At 41.5% G+C, this 19,200-nt stretch overlaps 2 protein-coding genes across 4 annotated transcripts; one reads left to right on the forward strand and one right to left on the reverse strand.

Moving 5' to 3' along the window:
* Nucleotides 1–394: 394 nt before the first annotated feature.
* dhrs12lb (dehydrogenase/reductase (SDR family) member 12-like b) lies at nucleotides 395–3,546 on the forward strand (the record flags this gene model as incomplete). The annotated part of the gene is made up of 10 exons (XM_084056792.1): nucleotides 395–450; nucleotides 1,052–1,185; nucleotides 1,426–1,508; nucleotides 1,661–1,756; nucleotides 1,877–1,958; nucleotides 2,043–2,104; nucleotides 2,371–2,475; nucleotides 2,769–2,859; nucleotides 2,966–3,103; nucleotides 3,377–3,546. The coding sequence occupies 10 exons, from the start codon at nucleotides 395–397 to the stop codon at nucleotides 3,544–3,546; spliced, it is 1,017 nt and encodes a 338-aa protein (XP_083912918.1).
* A 1,907-nt stretch (nucleotides 3,547–5,453) lies between these two features.
* Nucleotides 5,454–18,869, reverse strand: LOC311046303 (cullin-3). Of its 3 annotated transcripts, none has more exons than XM_084058519.1 (16): nucleotides 18,474–18,869; nucleotides 16,684–16,881; nucleotides 15,233–15,346; nucleotides 13,905–14,065; nucleotides 13,683–13,797; nucleotides 13,329–13,557; nucleotides 13,026–13,171; nucleotides 12,477–12,653; nucleotides 11,460–11,630; nucleotides 10,199–10,306; nucleotides 9,640–9,764; nucleotides 9,420–9,528; nucleotides 9,125–9,256; nucleotides 8,848–9,034; nucleotides 6,640–6,785; nucleotides 5,454–6,115 (listed from the first exon to the last, which is right to left on the reverse strand). In XM_084058519.1, exons 1-16 carry the CDS (start codon nucleotides 18,531–18,533, stop codon nucleotides 5,984–5,986), a joined length of 2,310 nt encoding a protein of 769 aa, XP_083914645.1. In that variant the 5' UTR covers nucleotides 18,534–18,869; the 3' UTR covers nucleotides 5,454–5,983. The 3 variants fall into 3 exon arrangements, with proteins under 3 accessions (XP_083914645.1, XP_083914646.1, XP_083914644.1); XM_084058520.1 differs by having other exon boundaries at nucleotides 9,125–9,259; nucleotides 9,432–9,528; nucleotides 18,474–18,868; XM_084058518.1 differs by having other exon boundaries at nucleotides 9,125–9,268; nucleotides 9,432–9,528; nucleotides 18,474–18,868.
* Nucleotides 18,870–19,200: the final 331 nt, after the last annotated feature.

The raw sequence follows: 19,200 nt of genomic DNA on the forward strand, positions 1-19,200 counted from the left end.
TGGAGTAAAAGTAAAATATTTGATATTGCCTGAGCATAAGTAGAAGTATTGAAAATTGGAAATACTCTAGTAAAAAAAAAACAACAACATTGCTATTTGTTGGACTTTCACAAAATGATATTATAAGCCGTCTTAACAAAATGTCCTTATCTTTTGAGCTAAATATTAAATTAGCAAAACCCCAGATTGTGTAGGTTTTAGAAACGAATGCCTGCTTATTACAACAGGCCTTTTAAAAATGTTACTAAAGTACTGTACTTGAGTACATGTACTTAGTTACTTTACAACACTGCACAATGGTTAGCCTACTGGTTAACTGCAAGCTGATCTGATCACCACCGTGTCCACACTGGGAAAGACCTCTTTCGGGATTTTGCATATCATGGAAAGCAATATGTCTCTGTATCGCAATATCATGTGGTTTTTGAAAGGAGTCCACGAATACTCCAGGTCAGTTACAATTTGTATGCATTTTATATTTTGTTTAGTTTTACAGTAGCCTATTTATTTTTTACTTTTTACAACTGGATTAGAAACAACTTTGAGATGTGTTCTGTGATTTTATAAATTAGTCACCTTTGTTACTCACAATCTCGTTTTTTAATTATTTTATTTTTTGAAAATGGGAACTATTTGCCTTAATCATCAATAGACAATATGCCCTTATGTAAAAGAATGGCAATGTTCTGGCTGTACAGAAGCCTACTTGGCATGAAGACACACACACACACACACACACACACACACACACACACACACACACACACACACACACACACACACACACACACACACACACACACACACACACACACACACACACGCCTTTTCACTAATACAATAGTTCCACTGTCAGATGAAGTGCCTTGTCATCAGTGTTACAGTCACATCAATAGCTGACAGATTTTATAAGAGCTCAATTCTAGTGAAAGAAAAACTATTCTAAGTGGTTTTAAACAATAATCCAGTCTTTGGTTATTTTTACTACATGAAAAAAAAATAAAGTCTTGAGGCACAAACGTATTGGTTTACAGACTTTGTGTGCCTACAGAAATGGATATGAGATAGCGTCTAAAAGCTTTGTGGCCCAGGACATAGATGTATCTGTGGTGGGAAGGTCCTTCATGATCACTGGAGCCAACAGTGGAATTGGCAAAGCAACTGCCATGGTCATAGCACAGAAAGGTACATAGACTACATGATAATCCCAGAAAGCTGTCATTGATTCTGTAAAGAATAATAAACAAAGACCAGGACAGCATTCCCAATAATAGTATTTTATTATTGCACAAACGCTGGAAGGGACTGCTCTCTTGGCCTTTATTGTGTAATTCAGCACCCAGTTTATGAGTTATTATTATAAGGGGTAGAGCACTTAATCCTTGTGTAAAGAATAAACAACCGTGTCTCTTACTCTGTTTCCAGGTGGCACCGTACATATGGTATGTAGGAACAAAGACGCAGCGGAGGCAGCCAGGACGGACATTGTCAGAGAGTCTGGGAACACAGTGAGTGAGTGAGTGAGTGAGTGAGTGAGTGAGTGAGTGAGTGAGTGAGTGAGTGAGTGAGTCAGTGAGTGAGTGGGTGGGTGAGTTATTGCTTGGAGTTATTGCTTGGAGAGAAATAAAACTGTATTGATTACTTGATCTTGTTTCTCCAGGAGGTACATGTGCATATTCTGGACATGTCAGAGACCTGCAAGGTGTGGGAGTTTGCAGAGGCCTTCAAGAAGCAATATTCATCCTTGAACGTTTTGGTAGGCTCCAGATGTTCCCTTTGCTCTTCTACTTAATAAGAAAATCCATCCAATCCAACATTGCCTTTGTTGTTATTTGCAATGTTCATTGTTTGAGCATTGTTTTTTTGTGTGTGTCAGATAAACAATGCAGGGTGTATGGTGAACAAGCGAGAGGTGAATGCTGAAGGATTGGAGAAGAACTTTGCTACCAACACTCTGGGTAAAGTCTCTACTTTCAGTTAGCACAACCTGCTTGTTTTGTACGGAATGTGGAAACATTGACTTCTTTCTCCATTCCCTTCAGGCGTGTATGTCCTCACCCAGAGCCTTCTACCACTTATACAGAAGAGCCGCGATCCGAGGGTGGTGGGTTCTCTGCTCTCACACACACACACACACACACACTCTCACTCACACACACACACACACACACACACACACACACACACACACACACACACACACACACACACACACACACACACACACACACACACACACACACACACACACACACACACACACACACACACATCTCATCTGCATCAGCAAGACGGCATAATGCCACTTTTGTTTGCTTTGCAGTGAGCATTCTCTAAGTACACTGCTTTTCTTTTCTCCATGCCTGTCAGATCATAGTGTCGTCAGGGGGCATGCTGGTCCAGAAGCTCAAAACTGATGACCTCCAATCAAACAGGGGAGACTTTGATAGCACCATGGTCTATGCCCAGAACAAGGTACTGAAGAAGTGGGATACATGTTATTATTGAGTGTATAAGGAAATTAGCACAATATGAAAAATAAAATGAACCTTTTTCCTATTTTTTATATTTACTTTATATAATTCAATGGATCTTTTGTGCATTCTTATGAATTAATACTTAATATCGACATCTTTGGGTTTCTGTCAACTTTCCACACTGACTCAGCATTTGAAGTTATTTAAAGTAGGTTGCAACCACAGAATAAGGTATGATATAGATATTGAGTTGGTGGCTGTCTGTGGTGATTAAGTGCTCTTTGCTCTCAGAGACAGCAGGTGGTGCTGACAGAGCAGTGGGCCATAGCCAACCCTGCCATCCACTTCTCTGTGATGCACCCTGGCTGGGTTGATACACCAGGTACTCTTTCTTTGATTCCCACACGTTAACTCAATTATAAGAACTTACACAGACACACACATACAGTACCAATAAGTGTCCTGTCTTCTGATTTACTCCCTTGTAGCTATTTCTACAGCCATGCCCCAGTTCCACCAGAAGATGGGGGACCGTCTGCGCAGTGCAGAGCAGGGAGCTGATACTGTAGTGTGGTTGGCATTATCTAAGGTTGCAGCCAGAACCCCCAGTGGACAGTTCTATCAAGGTGGGTCATATGAAATCAGACTACTTCTTTAGTACTTGACACCTTATACATTCCATATCATATACCACCTGTTTGTAGATAGTGAAAACTATCTACAATTAAAAGTAATTTTTCTACATTTTCCCGCTGACTTACACAAAATATAGTGAAATGGATCCCCTGCAGTCCCTGAACACTGACCAGGCCTGACTTGTAATGTCCATAACAGCAGCTGTACACGGCTGTCAACTTCTTTCATATCAGTTATACAGACAGTGCACCCGTGTTTTCCAGATCGACAGGCTGTTCCAACCCATCTGCCGCTGGCTTGGACCGACAGTTCTACTGAAGAGATCCACAACTTTATGGTCCAGTTGGAAAAGCTGGCCGATGTAGCCCTGTGTCAAGCAGACACTCAATCCAGTGATGGCCTGGATTTGAGTTTGGCTACACCTCAAATGTAGCTGAGAACCATATATATCATGTGAAACACATTTTAACCGTAGTCAGATACATTTAACATCCATTTTGACCAGTGGTGACCAACATTGGTCCTCAGGGTCCCCTAGTGCTGATGGTCTGGCACTGATTATTCATCGGCATCCATGGTATTCTAGAACAGTGTTTCTCAAACGTTTTCAATGCAAGTACCCCAGTTTAATATGCATCAGGCCACGGACCGCCATTTGAAATATTTGTATATCTCTGGGACCCCAATGTGCACTGTAAAATCCTGTTTAACTCAGACCGTGTATAAATGGAATCATAATTTAACTCTGACAGTGTATAAATAGAAGCAAATGGCATGTCCATTTGCTTCCATTTATACACTATTCCTAACTATTAATCATTTACCTGGGAATTCCCTGGAACCCCTCCAAGGACCCCATGGGGGTCCCCGGGCCCCACTTTGAGAACAGTGTTCTAGAAGTCCAGCTAGGGACTAGTTACAATAAACAGTATGGCCGATAATGGACAGGTAACGAGCAGCAGAAAAGTGTTGACTAAAAAGTAACCAGAAACGGCTAGACTTGATTGTAATACTAAATACCACATTTTACACAGCCTAACCTACGATCAATGCTCTTCAAGCCATTTAATACATCAGATTTACTTAGTTGCAAGCTTGTGTCGCACACCAAAAGTACATCTACAACCTCACAACACATCGCATTGTGAGCTTGTATATCTATTTCGGTGTGCGACATGTGCAACAAAGTACAACTCAAGCGTTAGTGACATGTGACATTCACGGCCTGCAATTCCCTAACAGTATATAGCTCAGCTTTGTGAGAGTAGATGTGCATCCTATATTAGCATCAATACCTTTTGTCACCAGCCTCGTTAACTGGACTGTTGTGTACTATTCAGTGTGCCCGTTATACTTCTGTTTCTCAACATACTGATAAATACATTTGTATCATCTCTCCAGAATGTTTTACGGTTGATTTCTGAGTCATGGCCCACAGAGGCAAAAAATGTTGATGTTAGAAAAGATGACTGTGTGGGAGACAGCAGCGCTGACGCACCAGCTTACAGCCGAGTCAGTACCTTGATAAGAGCCAAAAACACAAAATTGGGTGCATAAGTCACACTGGTGATCCGTATACAGCGATTGTACGCCACACTGCACAATCTGCTCTATTGTGTGGTTGTAATGGTAATCATAATGGGGCGGGAGGGAGCCGTTTTATGACCAATATGTACCTCATGTGCAGAAACGAGGCAAATAACTTAAGGGGTGTTTCAGTATAAAACACTTCTAGGGTCCTTTAAACTTGTTTGCACCCGACAGTTTTTAAGTTGTTTTATTTCATTAAATATTTAGACATTTTGTATTTATCCCCTGCCTACATAAGTACATTAAACGTCAAACTCCATGTTAACCATGTTAGACTTAACTAAAACACGTCCCTGGTTCTGGTAACTGATACGGCTGTTCTAATTTTGCATATTTTTCTTTCATTTAATGCATTCTTAAAAGAAAGGAAAAAAAGTACCAGTACTTGAAAAATACAGCCCCCTCACGTATTAGGACTACATCAGTCACCATGGTTAAAATTGGGTTTGAAGTTCAATGGGCTTATGCAGGAGGGAGGTGTGTCTGATCTAATGAATATGAAATATCTAATCAAGCAACCATAAAACTGTGGGTGCACACAAAAGCCCCCGTAGACGTTAAAATGACCCATGAAGTCTTTTAAAGTTAAATACCCAAGACGGACTGCATCACTCACCAAAAAACAGATTTTTCACAATCTGTTATTTTTGTTCGTCATACCACAAAATATAAATTAAGCTTTACAGCATTAGAAGGGACCAGGATGTTAAGACTCGATGATAGGTGGTGGTAAAGTGCAGAACATCCACATTCAATATAGATTTTTTTTAATTTCCTTTTTGTAACAATCCACATTTGCCGCGTTTTTTGTTTTTAATAATTAATTTTCTCATTTTTTTACACAGTATTGAAAAACAAAAATAATGCGGTGCATTCACATTTCTTCCCGAGGGATTCTTTGTAAGGTCGCTCTCTACAAGGGTAAAACAGTGAAAAGCTTGAAGCTGGATCCAATCCATGTTTAAACCTCACAGGGAAAAAAAGAAAAAACAAAAAAAAGGAAGAGTGGGCCTGGTTTTAAAATCATCTAGCAACACTGTGGATTTTTCGCTTTGTTGACATTGCTTTTCTGCATGTGGTTTTATTGAGGAGAGGTTGTGTTTTCATGTGTGTGTGTAAGGGGTGAGGAGTTAATTTCCCAGCATTTATCTTTAAAAGAATACTTCCAGTCCATGCGAATAACAGTCCAAAGAGGAGAAAAAAAGGAAAAAAGAAAAACCCAATTGTCCCCCCTTTCCCCAGCCGCGTCCAGTCTCTGTCTCCTCTCGTCCGATGTTCCTCTACGCTACGTAAGTGTAGACTTTACGATCCTCAGGCGTCCGCGCCAAGTATTCTCTTTCTATTAGTCCTTCTATACGTTTCTTGATGACCACAGGACTGGGGAGGAAACGTGCCCGGAGCTGCTGAGTGACCTGAGGAGACAAAAACAATGGCAATAATAAACACATTTTTCAACGTTTCTTTTTAAAGCCAGTGTACTAGGCCCAGTCAGCCACATCCAGCATACTTGTAAGATAGGGTTAACTCCAAGGGCATTAAATTGTGCCACTGCTAGGCAATCCTTCAACGTAATGTGATAGATCTTAAGATTTTAATGAAAGTTATGAAAAATTCAACATTTACATTATTTTTAGCTGCAGCCATGCAGCTAAAAACTTAAGTGCACACCAAGAACTATAATAAGAATTACGTGCATGTAAAAGGAGGTGTAAGTGATATTGATAAGGTGTAAGTAGAAGCCAGTATTGGGGTAGTAACCACAAACTCATGCCCCAAAATGATTACAAACCATGATCTATCTGAACAAGATCAGGCAAATACTGTGATACAACTTGTAAGCCATCAACCTACACTAAAAGAACACTAACGTTTGACCTACAATAAAAGAACACTAACGTTTGAGGGCCGACAAGATAATAGGAGTGTCCCTTCCTACCTCTGCAACCAGGACATTGTGCTGCATCTTCTTCCTGGACTTCATAATGCGGACAATGGCCGCCTCGATTTCGTGCTTCCTGTCATCATCCACTTTCTGGCGCGTCTCTTTCCTTTCGGGGTCCGACTCCCCCTGTTTAGCAGCAACTGGGAGGTGGGGACAAAGACAAGATTAGATATAGACACTGTAAAATCCTGGGGTGGACATGACAGGTCAACATAGTGTTCTTTTAAGACATTTAACCACACCAGGGCACGGCATGATAACCATATCAGCGTAAAACAGATACAACTCTAGGGTTGTGCCGATTAGTGTTGGGATCACGCATGGATGAACTTTTAACAAGTCACCCTGAAGTCTGTGTTATCAGAACATTTTAGGTGAGAAATAGGTTGATTTCATACTTACAGCTAATTTAGAAGCTTTTTTTTAATTGGGAAAAGGAAATGCATTTCATATCAACATTGATAGATGCAGGCATTTTCTCAACGTTTATGTAGCATCATTTAGCCTACGTTCAATGTCAAGTACTATGTGCAATTTTGAAATAATCGGTTGTTGCCAGTGAAATTACCGACACGTCTCCATCACCAAATAGGGTAGTCTTGGAGGCGTGGTTATGTGCAAAAGTGTGTTCGGGAAAGAAGAAAATAATCAGGCGCACTGAATTCAATTAGCAATGCCTGGAGGAGGGCACAGGCCAGTTATGATTTAAGCAGTGGACAGTTGTTGTGCTCTGTGCATGGTGTTTGTGAAATGCAATAAATGGAGACGTTCTGGCGTTCCAAAGTGTATTAAGTTCTGCAGCACTTGTTTCTATAAAGAGGACATCTGAAACCCAAACACCTTGGATGCTACATATTAGATTGTAGATTGTTTTTTTTGGCAAGCTGCACCTTCATACTACGGAGCATAAATTAGGCTTCAGTCCATACTCAAATACTGTTAGTTTACGTTAACGTTACCATCATTAGATTTAACTTTTAGCTACAAAAGGGTGTAAAGATAAAATAATTTACATAACCACAGATGTATTTAATTTTCCCCTAGTTGCACTCAAATGCTTTTGAATGATCAAAAGGCAGCTGAACATGGCAGTCACATGGATGTTCTTCCGTTTCTACTCACAGTGGTGTTTGTCTACTAAGATTATAGGGAGTTAAGGTGACTCTCCACCAAACAGACTACAAGTCTGTTGGCAAAAGTTGGCAACATTTCTGCACAAACTGTCAGCGTAGAGAGGAAAGCAGATGGTATGACAGATTGCCAGGTCTGCTTATTATGAGCGACTCTGGGCTTGTTTTCCTGTAAAGTCGCTTGTAAATATTTATAGTTGCAGGTTGCTTTTGTTTGGGCTCGTTTCTGGAGTGTAGTTGCTTCTTTTGGGCTTGTTTTCATAGACATGGTCGCTTGTTTCACTCACATAATCTGGCAACACCGGTGCCTGCGGTTGTTTTGTTTTGGTCCTTGGACCAAAAACAAAACTGCAATAGTAGCCTACTACTTTGCTTTGGAGTTGATCGATCGGTATCGATATTTAGAGTTGATAATATGTGTGACGGGCAATGTCATCTGCACCAGTAACAGACGAGAGGTCCCCTCTACGGAGCCCTTAACCCCCCCTCTCCCCCCTCGGCTAACAACGGGCTGTGGCTGTCGGTACACAACCGGACATGTTCGGTCGGCGAGATCCTAGAAGTCCCGACCCAATCTACAACAGTTTGGCGGCAGGAGCCGCTTTCCAGCGCCTTCCGTGGCCGACGTCGGTGCGGTGGAGAGCTAGCTTTAGTAATACACTTCTTTTGAGTGATTTTCAAACAGAGAAGTTGAGACATGTATTTTTTAAACATTGCTTGTAGCAGCCTGTAAGTGGTGCACTACGGAGGCAAACAAGGTCACCCAAACCTCAAGTTTGGCTAATTAGCGGTAACCCATGGAAACTTAGACATACTGGAGTTGGACCGCAGAGAGAAAGGACAAAGCATGTAGTTCATCTTGGTGCCAATTGGCTGAATGACAGAAAACTGCTGGTGTAGAGGGGAATCCCCCAAGGAAGAATCTCACTCAAGACAGGCAGCAGATAAGATAAGACACCCCCCAATTTAGGAACTCTTTCATAATACATGTGGATGACATTTTGTATTTAAAATGGGAAATTCTGCCAAAAGTTGACAGGTTTGCAGGCGTGACACACATACACACAATTACCTGTTTGTATTTTAACTCGGTGCAGTTTGGAAGTAAACTGATCATTGACTGTAAACACATGGCCATTCTCAATCTCCTTGGACTTGGGCTCCTTGGTGAGGACTCTCTGAGTGGGCTTCCCACATGCCAGCGACTGCAGTGCCCGCACCAGCTCCCTCTCTGGGATGTCTGTCTCCTGCTGTATCTCCTGTGGACAGGAAAAAAGAATAACAATTATGACAAATATTCAATGGGGAGAGAGCGATTGACAGGAGCGGCACACATCCTATGTTCTGACCTCAAAAGTGGACTTTTCTCTGTTGTTAAAGAGCATGAGGATGGTCATCTGGAAGGTGGAGACCTGCAGTATGTGCTTGCGAGTGTTGGAGCCCGTTACCTGGGCCCCTCCTACGACTACCTCCGAACCATCCTCCTGGGAACACAGTAAAGACAAAACACAAAGACTGAGAAATGAGTCTCAAATATGATTTCACACTCCCTTTCCATATCAGACAAAGAATTATCGCATGTTGTATTAGTCTGTGTGCAACTGTTAATAGTGAAGCAGTTTTGCCATGCGGGTTTAAAAATACATGTGGATTCACCTTTTTGACAACGCCATAGAAGGTCGCGTTGAGGTCTGCTGAGCCCATGTGGTGCTGGAGTGTGAGCTGTCTACCGCTGTGCTTGGCCAGGTAAAACCTGAAATACAACACAAAATATATGCAGTATATACGTATGTAAATGGACAGCCATGGGACTCTGGATATACACTCTAGAGCTCAGTTGTTAAGCCAAAACAACAATTCCTACCTTCTAAAGACCTCAAAGGCATGTCTGGGAGAGGGAGGGATGGTACATTTGGGTGTGGCCGACTGCGTGGGCCAGTAGCCGGTAGTGAGGACTCTGACTGTGAGATCAACACCACCCAGAGACACCTGAGCAACACACAAGCATGCAAGGTTTTTAAGAATGAGTGTCAAGACACCAGCATTATTGATTCAACACAGACTCAATAGACTAACCAGTAATTATACCTCCAGCCTGACTTAAGATAATTAGCAATTACCAATGCGTCTGGTTTCTTTTGCTCGTACTCGTTCAATTCTTTGTATAGCTTTGTATAGGGTTCCAATTTATACACACATGCATTTATGTATGAAAGCACAAAGTCACATAATAGCTACTTCCTGAATGCAACACTGGTACATTGAACATTTACAGGAAGTGTGTTTTCCATAAGTTTAGCTCATTAACCACTTTCAACCTGGTGTTCCTCTTTTGGGCATGTCATAAGCTAAAATGTTCAAAAGATTTCAATTTTCAAGAAGGAAAATAGCAGCTTAAGTGCTTATGGATCAGCCTGTCTTACCCCTGTGGACTGTAAGTGTTGCCTGAATTCATCCATGGTTGTGTTGGAGATGCTCATGTCCCTGAACATTCCTTCCAGTTTAGAGGTGAACTGACAGCCGCACTCCGTCTGTAAAGAGGACAGAGAAGGAAAGACATGATGCGCTGAACATTGCCCATTAGCTGTAATAATCACAATATACACCATACTCTGTCATGAGTTATTGCCTTTATAAAACGGTCACCAAATATGGCAACATATTAACAACATATAACAACATTTTAGACATCCCAGAGCATTTGCTATGCCAACATTTATGTTTAGATTTTTTTCTTCAAGTTGGTCAATCTCATCTTTGTGCAGCTCTGCATGTTGTCCTTTGCCGTTTCTGATACTGGCATAGAAATCTCACAGGTTTCTGATACTGGCATAGAAATCTCACAGAACTTCATTGAACTTCTATGCGATATGAAGATCTAATAATAAACGCCGCTCACCTAAGCATTCAATTTCACGTTTCATTTGCTTAACAGCGTTTGCTTTGCTTCATTTCTGGGGGGTTTCAATCTCATCTTCCTATAGTTCTGCGTGTCATCTTTTTAAAGTGGATGTTTTCTCTGAGACATGCATTTCTCGAGCCAGTAACTACTCCTCCATAGTTAAGCCTCCACGTAGGTCGAAGTTTACCTTAAATGTTGTAATTTGTTTGTCATTTTTTGCAAACCTGAATGCTGCGGTTTGAATCCACCGTGGTGCGTCTGACTTAGATGAGCGTCTATATTAACACAATTACATGTGTTCAGGGAGGGAAGCCAGGCAGGGAGGGTGATCTTTGTCACTGTGCTAGTAGTCTCGCATAGCATCTGCTCTAATTCACAATATCTGAATGCTATATAGTCTGGAACTTAATCGTGAGAAAAAGGGGGTAAAATAGAATTGTCTACCCTAAATAAAATAGTTTTCATTTTGATGATTTCAGCCTACCTTGGGAGTTGAGTGATACAGAAGGTGAGTGATACAGAAGGTACAAGACATTTGAATTCATAACCATGGTATATGATTATACCACACCCATCAACTAATCAGGTTGCATGATTTCATACCCAGTTTATAATTCAACTAGCATGTTTTTCCTTACAAACCAAACTTGCAAAGCATTTCTGCTGCTACTGTGAAAGGGTAAACAAAGGGACACACCAAGGTAACGGGGAGAGTGCATGACAGGACTCACAAAAACACAGCCAAAACACAGCCACTCAATTCTAACATCTCTGCCTCATACCTTAAGCTTGGAGATCATGTTCTTCTCAGAGTCGTCGGAGACACTCTTGTTGGTGAGCAGCCTGCGGGCCAAGTGTTGTTTGTAGTACCGTTCAAACACGTCCTTCTCCTGCATGAACCTGAACAACACCATGGCCTTGTCCAGGATAGACTCCACCTCCTGTTCCGTCAACTGGACATATTACAGGAGAGGACAGAGACACAAAACAAACAATGAGCACAGTCCCCGTTTCATTTCCGTCCGGAGAGTTTTCTTGGGGTCTTACCCCTCTTCTACCCTCAGCTTCCTGTCTCTCAAACCTCTATCTAAAGCCAGGGCTCAAAATTAACGGGGATGTGGGACAAAATGTAAATCAAAATGTACAGGGGGCAAAAAAAGTCTTGATAGTTTCATTGTATATATAAATTATATTTTATTTAATTATATATATACTGATAATTATATACTGTATATAGCTGGAGGCATTAACATTATATAATCAAACATAGTTAACTGACGAAGTGAAAAGACATGGTTGATTTAATGTTTGATCAGACGTCACCATAACCTTGTGGGATTGGGAGACTGGTTTCTATTCACTGTGCACAGATGAAACTGGATAATTTTGTAATATACAGAGGAGAGTGCTGTCTAAACAGTGGGAGCATAGGCGACTAGCACTCGTGTTTCTGTGCCTAGTATTTTATCCAGTCACTGTTCTGTGCAATAAACAAATCAGATTAGGAATTTCCCTTGGAAGGATTGAACAGTTGCGGTGGAAGGACCATTGTGGATTTATTTCACACCCACACCGATTGACAACGCTGAAGGTGGCATCTCAGAAAGTCAAGTGACAACTTAAGTGAACTAGCGCCTGTAGATGGCGTTGTTCAGTTATTTTCAAGCTAATTAGAATGAATCAAAGAATTTCAGTTTAATAGTCCCGCCCCTATTAATATATTTTCATCGCTAAGGCATGGTTTCACCATTGTTCTATAGCTCAAAATGTACGACTGTAGCGAATGCATTTGTACATACCCCTTTGACTCCCTTCTTGAGCTTATCGTCAATGAAGAGGGAGAGGTATTCTGGTGACCGGGAGTTCAGGTTCAGGAAGTATTCAAAGTCCCCGGCAATGGTTTGCTTGAAGAGTCTGTCGTTGCTGAAGGATTCCAGCAGGAAACGGTCAAATCTTGTCTTTAGGTCCAGCAGGCCCTGTGAAAACAAGTTGATGAGTATGTAAACCATTTATGTTTTCTATAAATGGTTTGTTATATATTCTAATAAGGAAAACATACAGTATGTCGGAAATGAAATATGAAATTACATAGATTATGTGAATTGGCTAGAACATCTTTGAGTTTTCCACAGACCGTGTAGACAGAAATGATAACATCCTATAATAACATTCAGTGAGGATCGATATATGGATATGGTAATAAAAATACAAAACAAAAAAAACAACACGTTACAATTCTAAGCAGGGCCCTTCACATCACAATGTGTTATTATTCCTTTGAGACATGAACACACATAATTAAACAAAAGATCCACTTCAGGACCTCAACAACTGAAGGACTAATTTACCTGAATGTAGTCGACTGGGTTCTTGCCCTCTCCTTCCTCAGACACCAGAGCTTTGCCCTGCTCCCTCAGGTAGGAGCTCATGCACTCACACATGGTCTTCAGGCCGTTTGGCACACGACTGAACAGCTTGTACATGCAGCCCAGGTCTGCAGGAAGAGAAAGATACACAAGGCAATTTAGCAAATGGTTAACGTATTGGTGAACGGCTGACCAGCTGCTGCATGCTAACTATCCAAAAGGTATTGTTTCAACATGATGTGCAAGGTAACATCAACGAGGCAGTGCAAAAACAAAGTTCCTCACCTTCGGTCTTGCCGTTTTTGAGCATGTGAACCAGGCCGGAGTTCTCCATTTCCACAATGGTCTTCATGTGTTTGGAGATGAGCTCCCTCTCCACCACCTTGACGATGGGTTCCTCCGTGGTCTTGTCCAAGCAGTGCATGACCCGCTCGATCTCCTCGTTGATTCTGGCCTCCACCTTCTTGATGTAAACGCTGGCACTGTTTTCCGCTAAGAACTTCTGGCTCTCCATCTGTTGGAGAGGATGTTGGGAGGTTGTTTTAAGCCCTAAGGACTTTCACTGGTCCCAAAATGACAGAGAACCCCTATCCCCCCCAAAAAACACAGACACAATTTGCCAAAATATGGTCACCCCACCTGGAAGAATTCAGCAGACATATCTAGGAAGGGTCCCTCAAAGTCTTCTTCATACACAGATCTGCCTTCCAGGCCAAGAATCATCAGCATCTGACAGGCATTCCTGATCGCTCCTCTGCAAGTGTTACATGGTGGCATTGTTTATGTAAGATGAGGAAAAGAAGAAAACAAACAGTAGGACTCAATACATCCAATGAGTTAGCAGCAGCCCCATTTCCTTACCGGTCTACCACCTCTCCCTTCCTCTCTCGTGCAATCATGTCCAGCAAGGTCTGTCTGAGGTGGTCCCGAATACAGCCGTAGCGCACCACCTGGTCCCTGAAGATGATAAGGCCCAGGTTGTACACATTCTCCACATTATTCTGCTGAACATACACTCGGTCCTGCGATAAAAAAATAAAAATAAAAAAAGTTAGAGTTAGGAATGACATCAGAGAGTACTAAAGAATGAAAAGGGTGTATAGTGGCAAAAGTCAGGCTCACCGTTTACATATATACTCGGTAAGTAAAGTAAAAAATGTGCCAGTGATTTACTCAAGGGTAAACATGAATGGTTTTGAAAACTGTGTGCAGTCCAATTTACAATTGTAAAGCATTTGGCCAATACATCAAATGGTTCAAAACATATCTGGCTGATAAATGAGATCCACCGCACACTCCTAACTGTGTTGTGCAAGAGTTGCTGACTACATTGCTTCCAAGGGGCTCACACTTTTCAAAGAAAACAAACTAGCATAGCGTTCAAGAGATACCGCATTACAACTAAATTGTACAAATACATTGGCCACTGGAGCACAGCCGCACTCCTGTGATTATCTGAATGACTTTATTCCCAGAGTACAATAAATCCAAGAATTTGCCTGGCTGACAATGGCGCAGGAGCAGGTGATTATCCATTTGTCCTCCAGAGTTCAGCACGCCAGAGCAAGCAAGCTGCTATCATTGCACAAGTGAAGCTGACCTGAGCACTGCAGCAGTTCAACAAATACAAGGCTGATTGCAGGGGGGGGGTAAAGGAGGGAAAGAAAAAAATGGAGGAAGCAAGGAGGGAGAGTGGAACGAACAATAGAACCCCCTGAGATAGCGCTGCATTTCAGTAGCAGGCTTTGTCATTGTTTGGGACCATGCTTCCACGTACTTTAAGGGCCCTCATTCACTTTCACTCTCACAAACACTTCGCCCTTTTTGCTTGCTACACTAAATCAACAGTCTTGCCAGTTGCTCAAGGAAAAGAATAAATAAAGCAACAGAGGCTCTTTGTTTAGCTAACAAAAAAAAACATGTCTTAAAGTCCAAGTCCAACCTGGGATGGAGGTAGGTGGGGGGGGAGGGGGGCAGCGCTGGACATTCCTTCACAATTTTTCTTGCCAGGGCTAAAGGACAAGAATCCTCCTCAAAATGAACAGAAGCCAGAGGAGAATTTATCTTATTTTTAGGTAATCTCTTCCCACTGAGAACCAACTTATGTAAGAGGCACCGCCCCTGTAAAACAGAGGACCTTCTATGCAAACACCCAAGTGAGTATGACAAGGGCACAGTAGCCCACCTACCATGTACATGAGGATGTCTCTGATCATGACCATGGCAGTCTGATGGTCATTCCAGGCTTGATTCAGTGTTTGCAGAAAGTTATTGTTGAGAGAGTTTAACACGTCTTCCCGTACCTGTAATGATAGACAGAGAGCATCAGAAATTTGTTGAGGCTACCTGGAAGTCAAATCCTATTAAAGGGCAAATTCTCCACCAGCCACATGAAACAGTGCGCTTCATGTAGGCTGGCAGATTTTCCTGCACCTGTGAAAGCATATCAAAATAGAATGCTAGGATTCAGGATAAGAATTGGCTTAGTCACCCTTTAAGGTAGTCCCGGTTTGACTCTTAAGAAGATTCATCTTGGAACTGTCAACCTGTGCTGTTCATACGCAGAATTGATGCTGAATACTAGGAATGCACGATTAATCTGTCATCATATCGGTATCGGCAATATCTGCCTTAAAAATTCTACATTGGTACAGAACCAATATCAAAATAATATATTTTATAATATTTATGTTTGGTTTCAAATCTTTTTTATTGTGAAGCACAGGGTAATATTATACATTTCTGTTCATACATATGGATTGCTTCCTTTAAAAAAAAAAAAAAAACCAACAGACATATACACAACATAGACGGGTATATTTACGTTTGAAGGTGAAGTTGAAAAAGCCTTTTGTGATGTCAGTGTTTTCTGGAGAAGCTTTCCATAATCAACAAGTTGGATCTTTTTTAATAAAGACTACATTTACATTGTACCAATATGTGTATCAGTAGTCCTAATAAATCAGGTAATGAGAATGCACTGTTCATAAACATTCTGTATCTGCACCCTGAATCAAAGTTACTGTATAACAGGTGTGTACGGTAAAGCCTATTGGAAACTTCTATTGGAATATCGGTATCAGTCGATTTGACCATTGATTGATTGAAATTTGTATTACCATGCAAATAATCGGCCAAAATGTCAATATTGTGCATCCCTAATGAATTCCGTGGTAACACATAACATATGCTGCTTAATGCTTGAGGGAAACACTTTACCCTCTGTAAAAGTTCCATTTACTTTGTAAGGAATAACTCCACATCACTTATTTTGCCAACATTCACTTGTGTCAGAGTGCTGCATTGAGTGGATGCTGTGTGCGTTCTGTCAACCATTGTGCTTTGTAATCAAAAGACAGCAACAGGACTCTTAGCCTAGTGCCTCATTGCTCTTTTGATTATAGGACTATCAAGTATTTAAATTGACGGCAGATTGTTTTTTCAAAGGATGAGTTGAAGACATTGTCCAAATACAATTGTGTGGCATTTGTTATTTGCCATTTTATTTGGAAATGTCTATGATGAAATCTCTCTTTTTGAATCTATTAGAGACAGGCATTTTAGCCTTATAGGACTACTTCCAGTTTTTAAGCACTATTTGTCAACAAATGTGTGAGTGGGAGATATTGCAGTTCTTTACTTTATTGATGAGATGCTCTGTGACGACCTCCCGCAAGCCCGTGTAGAGCTTCTCTCCGTGCTTGTGGAGAACCATTGTGTAGGCATTCCTGTACAGCTCCTCAAAGCTCAACCCACTGTTGTTCTTCCTCTGGATCTCCTGGATGGCATTCTTCAGAAGGTCCCATATGTTGTTGACATACTTCTCGTCCATCGTCATCTGATACACAGACAGATGAAACAAAGAAAGATAAATCAAAAGGTGATAAGCTAGTAATGCCAGTGAGAATCATGCATTTGGACAACTGATCATGGGGTCCATTTTTTTATGATACAACTTCCACAGTCAGTCACTAATATATTTTCTTCTATGGAACTTTTACATTTGGCTAATAAGACATGTCAAGCTTGACATGTCCAACAGTAGACTGAAGATGTCAAACAGTTTCTTTGTGGGGGGTCCAGTCTCTTCACAGTTGCTGTTATGTGTATGTCTATTCATTGGATCAAAGGGTCAATTGGATGTCTTCCAGTCCACAGTTTGTTCACAATGACTGATAACAAGGAAAGGGGCATGTTATGACTTCACTTCTGCTCTCACAAGTTAAGATATGAGTGTAAACATTATAGTATCAGGAAAGAGGGCGGCAAAACAATCTCACAATCTCAACATTTGTTTAATAAACCATCATTATCTTTCAGTCAGACTGACCATAACCAGATCACCATACAACAACGTATAATGCTCAATTTCTTAATGACAGTGATTGTTGCCTTCACACAACACAGTCAGAAACGACACCCCCCAACTTCAACAGTGATGGATGTTGTCAACACCTACAGTATGCACACCGGCCTGCAGGATTCTACAACCTGGCAAATATTAGTCTACCAACAAAAGTCATGTGTGGACTGGCAGAATAGGTCTACCATGCGTCCAAGCCAAGTTGGTATAACTTTACATTACGTAAACATGTCACATTAAGGGTATATAGCCTAGTAGAAAAGTTGGGAGATGGTGCAACGTTAGCTCACAACAAGCTGGTTTAACCAATGCACTCTTCTCAACACAGTTAACACAAGCATAGTGGTGTAACAGTGGCTAGCTCTCGCTAACTTTAACTGTCTGGGGGTGGGTTGTGGATATAACCCAAAACTGAACCGGTAACAACGACCGTTAACCAGCGTGATTTGCAGACTGTGTGTGTGAGTGTGTGCAACTCAGCTGAAGCTAGTGAGGCCTGCTAGCTTTAGCTACCCACTAGCCTCTCATCAGTTAAGACGTTTCCTGGCAAATTGCTATTATAGCAAACTAACGCTAGATGACGAGGACATTTTTTTTGTAAAAAAAACAGAGACTTTAATACTAAAGCCCGTGTTGTCCTCTTTAATCAGGCCGAACATTTAAGCAGTTCGGCCGCGGCGAGGTTTAAAACGAAGTAGTTAAACATTAGTTGTGTTGACTTGACAGAGAGGAGAGGAGGCCCCGCTGACTGTGTTTCATTTCAAACCAACTTAATGCTCCCGTCGTACAACGGTGTCGCGGAAGCAGATCTACAAGCTCACAGCGCGGCGCGTCCACGACGCGCGGTGAGCTTGTAGATCTGCTCTCCCCCCCACCACCACCACCACCGTCGTACGACGAAGTATATGTATTAAACAGGCTTCAATTAGCTTTAACTTGCTAGCTTAATTTCGTTGCGGCCGACCCTCTTTTCAGTTTGCAAATAACGTCTCTTTTTTTGCCGTTGAGAGAAGGAAGGGGAGCGACGCAGAATAATAAGCTGGCCCTCCACGGTTAAAAACACTCACAGGGAAGGCTCGTATCCTCATCTTGGTGTCCTTCTTGGTGCCGCCTTTGAGGTTGGACATGTTTAGAGTTTGAGTTGTTTTTTGAACCGACTGTTCGTTTCGTTTCTCTACGTCAACATGAAAGAACTACATGGAAAAACACACGCGCTCCTGTGTCGGTTTATAATAAACGCTGGGGACTCTGGGGCAGGGAGTAGACTCCCTACGACCGCTCTTTAACCCCCCTTCGTTCAAATGAATGTCCGGTTGTGTGTTGTTGTGTTGTGTTTGTTCTTCTCCTTCTTGTTGTTGTCACACTCCTCCTCCTCCTCCTCCTCTGTGAATGTTTTAGCTAACTAACGTTAGCTAGTTCTCACAGTGATGGCGGACAACAACCTTCCCACTGCAGCAGCAAGCAACGCCGAGGAGCGACGAACTCTCGCGAGAAGAAGAAGAAACTTGTGGCAAAGAGACTGACAGGTGCGTTCTACAGGTAGATAATGAAGACCTCGTCCCAATTATTACTGATTATATATATATATATATATATATATATATATATATATATATATATATATATATATATATATATATATATATATATATATGTGTGTGTATATATGTACATATGTGTATGTGTATATGTAACAAAGTGGTTCACTACCTCAGCCTGATGGCCTGAAAGTCTAATATCTCCCCTGAACTACAGGGATATGCCTTTGGCTTAGCGGTTAAGATGTTGGCTTCC

The sequence above is a fragment of the Gymnoscopelus microlampas genome (genome assembly GCF_963454915.1).
Source record: "Gymnoscopelus microlampas genome assembly, chromosome: 5".
NCBI lineage: Eukaryota > Metazoa > Chordata > Actinopteri > Myctophiformes > Myctophidae > Gymnoscopelus > Gymnoscopelus microlampas.